The following is a 9,542-nucleotide window of genomic DNA, read 5'->3' on the forward strand; positions in this document are numbered from 1 at the left end:
CCCCCCCCCCCCCCAAAAAGAAAAAAATAATAGACCACTCATAAAAGGAAAACCGATATCTCTGTGGATGTTTTCTTTTGTTTTATTGGCCCTCAAGCATGCGCATGAACCGGATTCCCCCACAAAAAAACACTTTCCCATTAAAAATAAAAAAGAGAAAATTACACTCCCCTCGCTTAGTACTTAACCTAGGTATCAAACACATCCCCTCTACTTTGAAACCTATTAGAACCCTCCCCCCTGAAGCTTTTAGATGCATACTTCTGTCCGATTACTCCCTAATAGTGTTAGATATGGAATTAAAAGGACAAACTTACCCTGATCATCCTTAAAACCCCATATCTAGCCTATTAAAAGACAAACATACCATCCTCATCTCTACTACCCCAAACCTAGCCTCTTAAATCAAATTAGGGTAGAGGAAGAGAGAACTGCAACTAGGCAACTTTAGTGAGTGACATTTCTTTCGCCGGAATCAAGTCATAATCTCTCTCTCTTCTCTCCCATTTCCCAGCCTTCTCCCATACCAAGCTTAGTTAAACAATTGTTAGCCATTAGCCCACAAAAGGCTCCAGCAGTGGTTGCTTCTTTAGTTTTAACTGCCACATCACAATGAAAGCTTGAGGTTCCCCCCCCCCCCCACTCTTTTTTTTTCCTTGCTTTTCTTCTAGGAGAGGGGCTCTTGATCTATCTATAAATCTATTTATCGATCCCTAAAAGTGAGACAAATAGATAAAGGTCGGGTTCAAGTAATAGAGGATTGGAGGGTAGAACCAGAGCCCCTCTTATTGTTTTTATTTTTTCACTCCCTAGAAACAGAGGAGCTGCAGAGAGAAGTGATATTAGAGATTTTCAACTTGTGAGGAATGGGGTTTTGTGGGACTTGATTAATGTGGAATTCATTTTCCTCTCCCTCCTGCAACTGACGACGATGGTGTTGGGTGAATATTTCTAAAGAGGATTTAACAAATGGAGTAGGGGAGGTTCTTTCTTCAAATCCAAAGCTACAGCCGATTCAAGTTGAATATTAAAAGGGGTGGGCTTCTCCTTGGGATTGGATTTCTAAATTTAGTAGCAGGATTTGGTTCGAAGTTCTTTCTACATCCTTTCTCTAATCAATCTCCGTTCAGCTCAAAGAAATTCATACTAATAAAAAAAAATTCTCTTCTGGTTTTAGTTGAGGCTCAAGAGCAACCACTGATCGATTGAAAAAAATGGATTTGCCACTTGTTTCACAAACTTAAAAACATAAGGGGAGAGTGTTTTATGAATCTCCAAACAAATAAGGACAATACGGGTAATGAAATCTTAGGGCCCGTTTGATAATGTTCATGTTGTTTCTGTTTCAAGAAACGATAGAAACATAAATTTTCGTTTTTAGGAACAGAAACCGAATTGAAGGTATTTGATAAGTCATGTTTCTATAAGTCGATAGTAACCAACGAAATAATGATCATGAATCGTTTCCAGCAACAGTGAAATAAGTAGGGCCCGTTTGATAACATTTCAAGAAAAACGTTTGATAAAACTGTTTCATTTCACTTGTTTTCAGAAATATAAATTGAAATTTCTACCTATTCATGTTTCGCCGTTTCTGAAATGACTCGTAGCCATTCTTTCGCTGGTTACTATCGACTTCCAGAAACATGACTTATCAAACAGCTTCAATTCCATTTCTGTTTTTAGAAACGAAAATTTATGTTTCTACAGTTTCTTGAAACATAAACGGTAGAAACATTATCAAACGGGCCCGTAGAAGCCTGTTATGGATGAATCCTTCAAGTAGGTACAACATAGAGTGTTTCAACATCCTCTCCCTTCCTTAATCTTCTCCTCATACTGCCTACACAGACTGTTTGAAGAACAATTCAAAGGTGCATAGAGGACAATATTTGAGCAATTAAATAACATAACTGTATTGCGCTTAGATATATTAAATGGAGAGCTCTCATTGATCTTTAATGAGTAACACTTCTTTCTTTGTATCTTTGGTGGGCTAATTATAGACCTTGAAGCATCTGCATCAATGCTCAGTATCTTATAGTAAGAGTTCCTTTCAGATAAGAACTCTAAGCTGCCATTGTTGCAGTAGACTCTGTAATTAGAATCTCCACAGTTGTCAGATGTGCTAAGAGGGTATGGAACCTCCATGTTGCCACAATTGGAGCACTGGTCAAGGGCAGATGAAAGAGCTAATGGAATGAAGAACTTAGAAACCAGGATCACCACCACCTTCATCATGGCTAGGAATTGTTACAAGATAAAGAAGAAAGATGGCTACATAGCTATTTATACAAGTTCACACTTCAATCTATTAACCAAGATATATATGGATCATATGCATAACAGTTGTACTAATCTAATTATGTAATAATTTTCTTTGGGCTCCGTTTGGTATCGTTCTAAAAAAATATTTTTGGAGTTTTTTTCGTTCTATTGGAACAAAAAAATGGAATCTTCTGTTTTGTGCACTTATGGTCTGTTTCTGTTTTTTTGGAACAAGAAGTGAAAGAAAAAACTGAAAAAACGAGATTGGACGGAACTCCATTTTAGAGTTCTGTCTTCCCAGTTTCGTTCCATTTTACAAAAAAAAAAAATATCATTCCTAATAAAAATCTGAAATTTTGAAACACCATTTTTTTGTTTAAAAACTGCATTTTGACATAGAAATTGAAATTTTCATTTTTAACACGAAACGACGTTTGTGAAACAGAAACGATACCAAAAGGGCTCTTAGTGCTTTTGTCACTTGTTCTAGTGATGGTCCAATGACCTTCACTTTTTGAAGGTGACCCTTGAATATACCAGACCAGTGCCTAATTGTGCAATTATATAATTGACACTTGTCCCCTTTACTTCAAAATTGTTAAGTGGTGTTTCCTGTTGAATCACACTTGGATCAATATGGACTCTTTGATTTAGATTATCAAATATTTCTTTAGTCTAACACGTGTGAGTTACAAATGAAATATCTACAAGTGATTGACACCTTGTCCGTTGTGAGATGAAAATTTTCAAGTCAAGTCAATAAAAGTACAACTTGCCCTCCACACTTCGCTATAGTAAGAGTCTTGTGCAATGTGTTGCTCTTTTTTACGAGGGAGATGAGTGTAATTTAATGTAAACAAATATTAAATTTTATTGAGTAATCAATCTCTGTGATTATCTGGGAATTCATTTTTCCTTTTCATTTTGGGAAAGCAACCGTGCAGTGAATTAGTTAACTAACTTTGTATGTGAATCTATAATAAATTTAGTTTTCTATGGTGATAATGCTCTCCTATCTAATATTAGTTACATCATTCAGGAAGATAAAGCGGAATTATCAATCTTTTGAATGTAATTTTTCCTCTCTTATAAATTTTCCTTTTGGGTTTTGCGAGTGTTAGTGATTTGTATTTCATGGGTTGGGTAAGGCGGGCTATATCCCCCCCCCCTTGTTTCTCTTATTTAATAAAATTTGAGGGACTTCCGCAAGTCCTAGATAATGTTCAGGTTAAAAAAAATAAAATAAAATCAGTTTGGATTCCAATCAATCATTCAAGCTGATTTTAAACTCTTAGGTTGTGTTTGATAACGTTCCAAAAAAAGGTTTATGGAGCTTTTTCGTTCCCACAAAATAAAGCGTTTGGTGCATTTATGGTGTGTTCCGTTTTTTTTTTTTTTTTTTTAAATGGAGAAAATGCTAGAAATGAGAATTGACGAAACGACAAAAGCTAGTTTCGTCGTTCCAATTTTGTAAAAAAAAAAATAAAAAAATAAACGATATTTTGATACAGAAACTAAAATTTTCGTTTTTAACATGAATCTGTTCTCAAACCAATTAGGAATTCAATTGGTTGATTTAACTTCGATTTAGATGGTTCAATCACTTAGGATAGAGCCACAACATATATTTGATGATGTTATACGTAAAAAAAAATAAAAAATAAAAAGAGGTATTAAGGCTAAGGGATTGGATTGGATCAGCTTGAATTGGTCGGGTTGAATCAGCATAGGCCTTGTCCGATCCTGATTCTTGACGATACCATATCGCTGGTATTTCTATTCAATCAGGAATTTAATATCGGCCTGTGTCGACCCCTGTCCCGACCCCGATACCGATTCCGGTATATTAATCAATGGTCCCTCACTCCCTTGGGTCCACTTTTTTTTAGAGTAATCAAAAACGAAAGAGATGAGAAAGAGCGCGATTTTTTTTATTATTTTTCTCTCTCTCTCTAGAGCGCCATTATTTTTTATTATTTTTCTCTCTCTGTATCCCTGTGACAAGTCACAACTACAACTCACAAGTCCCACACTCCCAAAGTACAGTCAACCAATCATCCCACTCGTCCAATTCTATATGTACAGGAAAGGATTCTCACACAATCTTTTACCTCTCATGTTGCTTTCTTCCCTAACGAGGAAGCTGCGGGAGATCGTTCGCTGTTTCATTGCTCACAAACTCGTCCTCATCTGAAACCCTAGTTCCAAGTAAGCCTTTCCTTTAATATCCCTCGCTTCATTGGATAATCGGTGCTTGATTTTGGAAATTTTCGAGCCTTGATGATGTATTTCATATTTTCATTGCCTACCTTTTTTAATTTTTCATTGAAAACCTCATTAAAAATCTCATTATGATTCTAATCCTTCGTCATTTTATGATCCTCGTTAGCTTGATTGGAAGCCAATGCTAAACATAGCGATGGTTTTAGAAATGCTTGGATTTTGCACATAGTTTTTACTTGGAGATTAGTTTTTTAGTATCTTTTTGTTATTTATCTCATTTGTTGGAAGCTTCATGCGATTGGGATTTTGCTTTTGGTACCATACTCTTCAAGGTTGGCTTAGTGAGTACCTGGGATGTCTTCATTGTTCTGCTGTGAATGAACTAGATTAATTCAGTTCTTTTGATAACAATACTTTTATTAATTAAGATGTTTGTAAATGACCAGTTAAAAGATTTGCACAGATAGCTGTTAAAGACTTTATGATTACTGATGATTACGCACTGCAAATTATGAAATGTGCATGCACAGTATTTACAATTAAGGGGTCTGAGATAACAAATTCCATCTTGTGATGGAACAATCTGATGTAAGACCATGAATTTTATTGAAAGGGACACCCAGAAATATAACATATATCAAGCCTATACCTCCACACTCCCCGAATTGTGATCTTTAGATGAAGATGAACATTATTCTGTTTCCATTGCACCAACTTAACGTGGAACGAAGCAGGTGCCAACAAAATGTATTCCTTCTTATTGAACACTGAGGCTGCCCAATGATGCGAACCAGATTGAATATTTTTTTCTTGGTTTCAAGCAAACGAAGAAAGTACATTGAAGTCTGATGTAGCATAGCAATCAGCAAGGTCATAGAGACTTGTTGGTCTAATCAATAGGAAAAAAAGAAAGTGAAATTGATGGAATAAAAAAGGGCATACCTGGTGCACGAGGCTCTTGCCACCGCGGGATTTGGGGAAGGTCATAATGTACACAGCCTTACCCTCGCTTCACGGAGAGGCTGTTTCCCGACTCGAACCCATGATCACTAGGTCGCAATGGGGCAACCTTAGCGTTGCGCCGATGTTCACCCTTTAGTTAAATTAATGGACTCTTATGGCTAAATGAAATACAAATAGATTGCAAGGAATAGAAGTTTAAGTAGGCATAGGGCATTTTGTCACTTTTCTTTAGGGTTAATATTTTGTGGTCAAGGTGTTGCATTAATTTGTTGTTTTTTAGGTCGTTTATTGTATAAAGAGACCAAGATATTAGTTTTTTAGCCGTGTTGTGGAATTTATATCACTGATTTATTGAAGTGGTGTTAGTCTATGCATAAAAAAAAAAAAAAAAAAGTGGTGTTAACCTGTGGTAGGATTTCAGCTATTTTAGGGTTTTATTTCATTTATTATAGGGATCCATGCTATTTATTAAATTATCTTAGAATAGTCAGTTAAGATTAGTTCTTAGCAGGGTTATTTCTTATATAGGCATGTAAATGGCAAAAGCTTGGATGGTTCTTGTTATCTTCAAGGTTTAATTAAGATCTCGATCTCGCTCTCGCCCCCCCATATCCAAAAAAGAGAGATCTGGCAAGATCTCGTTGAGATCATGTATTTTTTCCCGGTCAACTTGGTGGTTGGTCTCGGTGGCCATATGGTCTTTGTAGCCCCTGAAACTTGGTATTCACCCTATTTTAGGCCTTCTAAACACAATGGAAACTTAATTTTTTTAAAAAGCAAACCTAAAATGGTACTTTGACTCCATACCCTATGTAAGTAGTCTCCAACTCTTCGGACCCTAGGCCAGTATGCTCTATTCTACAATCCACATTCCACAATCAACACATGACACAACATAATCATAAGAATTTAAAAGACATCATATATAATTACGTAATTGTTTAACAATTAACATTGATGACTGATGAGTCATCACGTATAGTGAAATTAAAGTAACTCCAAATGTGGATGAGGAGGTAATATTCTCTACTCTTTAAGCTTTATGAGTGTAGGAATGGAGATCCTCAAGCAAAAGCACAAAAAATCCTTGTTCCTTAGTGCTTTTTCTTCATAAAACTAGAGAGAGAGGCAAGATATAGGCAAGATCTTGGCGAGATCTCGAGATCTTGGGCGAGTTTTTGTACAATTATAACTCGCCATACATCTTTTTTCGCTTTTCTGAAAAAGAGAGATATTAGCGAGATCTCGGCCGAGATCTTAAACCATGATTATCTTTAATAGTATTGCAAAGATGATTCTTTCTTATTTTGTCCTCATACTTGTTGGGTTTTGAGGAGCTTGGGTGCCATTTTGTTGAAATTATTTCGAATTTGCTTGGTTTCTTTCATTGATTCCTTCTACTACGCTTCTCTATCTTGTGTTACCCAAGATAGCTCCCAAGTCATGGAGCCATTATGCAAAATGTTCCAAGCTTGCCATGAAGAGTTCCAAATGTTAGGTGCAAAACAACGATAGATAAGGCGTCTAATTTTGACCTAATAACAGATCTCTTTTTCTTTCCATTTCTTGCAATCTCTCCTCTCTCTCAAGTTGTCCCTTCCCTTGCAGGTTTGAGAGCTTCTCTCTCGTTGTTTTGTCAGATCTGAGCCGTCAGAGCATTCTTTAGAGGTTTTTATCCCTCCCTTCCAGTGTGGCTTTCGTATAGTCTATTCTGGAATTCTGAGATTTTAACCTATTTTCTGCCATATCAGATTTGGTTATGATTTGTTGCTGTGATTTGTTACTTGAATCTGAGATTTATGGATCATGTTTAAGATTCTGTCTGGGGTTAGGTTGTTCGTGATCCAACTCTACATTATAAATCAATTGAATGCATGTAGGTTATCAGTTTGTTATGTCAGGATGTTGCATAACTCTTATGCATGTCTCTATTAGCTTGTCACTTAACAATGCTTCTTTGTATTTTCACAACTTTGTGATTCAAACTTTCTTTAATCCTTCTATGGCCACTTATGCTTTGGACAAGTTGCATTTGTAAATAAAAATTTTTGGTGAACGAACTTTTCTTTAGCTGGTTTAATTCCTAGAATGTATAGTGACATTTTTTGTTTCCTCTGTTGTGAAGAATATTTGACATGGATACACGTAGTTCATGCGTCAAAGAGTATGATGGAGAAAGACAGGCCTTGGAACACTTGTATGATGCCTTTGGTTCTGTGGCTTCTCTCAAGGAAATTGCCAATGCTTATTGCAAGGCAGGTAACAATGTAGATTTGGCTGGGGAGATTCTTTCTGGATTGAGAGGGAGTAGCTCTAATTCTCTCAATCATGCATCTAATGCTAAATTGAGGGATACAAATTCATCAGAGTCGTTATCTGATGAAAGTTTTGAGAAGGCAAGTTGTGGTGCAAAGAATTCTAAAGCAGCAAAGCAGAGAAGGTATCCTGTCTCTGTGGGTACTGTTTCAAGTGTAATTGGTAAGGGATATGTAAAGCCCCCACCAGTCCAAAGTGGATCTTGTAAAGTTACCAAACCATTGAAATTGGACTCGAAGGAATTGCCAATGAATGTGCTCTGGAGGGAAGATGTTTCATCAGATTTTGCAGCAAAGAATGATGCAATGTGCAAGGATTTGGAAGAATTTCTAATTCAAATCCTTGAAAATGGGTTCCAGCTTGATATGAATCTGATTCAAGAAGTTCTTGGTGAGCATCCTTTTCCTAACATTTTTACCATTTGAGCTACTTGAAATTGCTTCTTGTTCTTTGTTCTTTGTTCATTGCATACCAAATTCTGTTAGTTCCAAAAATTCCCACTTGTTCCGCCAGTAATCTTCTTTCAAGGTTGCAAGTTTCAGCTCTATATATTTTATGCCACAATTTGGCCTTCTTTTATTCGGGAGGAAAACAAGAATACTTAGAGGCTGTTGTTTCTGGAGCAAGGAGAGCCAGCCATGGCACTAGCATTGACAAGGTCACACTGTACATGTTGCTTATTGAACGGGTTCCCCAAACATGTGGGAGAAAACCCCTTCACTGCAACCTTCAAAGCCCATAAATGCCATAACAAGCACTCTGAGGCTTATATATTGTAAATACTAGTCAGTGCTCCAAGAAAAATGTGCTTTACTTTTCCAATAATTTGATTACAAGGATTTGTTCTGAAATACTAGGAAAAGCTAATGTTTTCCTTGAAAATTGTCCTAGTTGAATCCACCTTTTCAATTGTATGAATATTATTATTTTTCAATTTTCTAAGTATTGTTGACTTGGTATAATTAATCTGCTAATATATTCCATGGCTTCTAAAATTAGTGAATTTGACTTGAGGTTGCCTTTCTAAACCAGTTAGTCCCCCTCCCACCCACCCCTCCCCAATTTTCTCCAATTTCATCGAATAAATTCAAATTTGAAACTTTAAACTAGGTTGGTTTGCATCGTAGATATATCGATTTAATCAATTATACCATATCTACAGATATGAAAGTATGAAACCAATAAATGTGGCACTTCTTGGAACGTGGTTATGGTGGTTGGGAGAGGAGGAGGGCAGCCAATGGAAGCAGGTTATTACTGTGTGTAGACACCTCATTTTGAGTGTGATGTCCTCACACTGTGAAATATGGCTTGTTAGAATAGGGATGAGAGTTTGAGGATCATGTGGGAATTGGGAAGGTGGTGTGGAAGGGGATATGGAAGGTTCCCTAAAAGTTTAATTAGGGGGTGAGATTCGTCATTGATTTGGGCTGACTCCATATGGTTAGGGTAAGGCTGAGTTGAGTTGGGATGAGTATTCATTGTTGAGGATGGTAAACAAGTGAAATTTTGGTATGCTTTATGGTGTGGAGACAGACCTTAGAGAGATAATTCCTTATCTGTTTGCTTTGGCATGGAATCCGGAGGCGATGGTGGAAGATCACATGGAGTGGGTGGAAGGGATGAGTCGGATGACCGTGTGGATTGTATAGTTGAGGAGGAACCTTAATGATTGCGAAGCAGACAGTGATAGAGCTCATGAGGGTCTTGCAGGCAAGCTCAGACAAGAGAAGATGGTGAGGGATATGAGAGTTTTTTTTTTTTTTTTTTTT

At 36.8% G+C, this 9,542-nt stretch overlaps 2 protein-coding genes across 4 annotated transcripts in view; one reads left to right on the forward strand and one right to left on the reverse strand.

Annotated features, from left to right (window-relative positions):
- Nucleotides 1-1,803: 1,803 nt before the first annotated feature.
- On the reverse strand, nt 1,804-2,241 carry LOC122065329 (wall-associated receptor kinase-like 20). Its single transcript, XM_042629130.1, has one exon. It carries the CDS (start codon nt 2,239-2,241, stop codon nt 1,804-1,806), a length of 438 nt encoding a protein of 145 aa, XP_042485064.1.
- A 2,004-nt stretch (nt 2,242-4,245) lies between these two features.
- Nucleotides 4,246-9,542, forward strand: part of LOC122067934 (putative nuclear RNA export factor SDE5) — a 36,317-nt gene continuing 31,020 nt past the window's right edge. Inside the window, exons 1-3 of one of the 3 annotated variants that reach the window (XM_042631775.1) lie at nt 4,246-4,476; nt 7,063-7,122; nt 7,580-8,160. In XM_042631775.1, coding sequence (XP_042487709.1) covers nt 7,590-8,160 — 571 coding nt within the window. In that variant the 5' untranslated portion in view covers nt 4,246-4,476; nt 7,063-7,122; nt 7,580-7,589. Of the gene's footprint in view, nt 4,477-6,773; nt 6,953-7,062; nt 7,123-7,579; nt 8,161-9,542 lie in introns of those variants that run through there. The other 2 variants (XM_042631783.1, XM_042631778.1) reach the window with 2 other exon arrangements.

Source organism: Macadamia integrifolia, chromosome 2, assembly GCF_013358625.1.
Source record: "Macadamia integrifolia cultivar HAES 741 chromosome 2, SCU_Mint_v3, whole genome shotgun sequence".
In the NCBI taxonomy this organism is placed as follows: domain Eukaryota; kingdom Viridiplantae; phylum Streptophyta; class Magnoliopsida; order Proteales; family Proteaceae; genus Macadamia; species Macadamia integrifolia.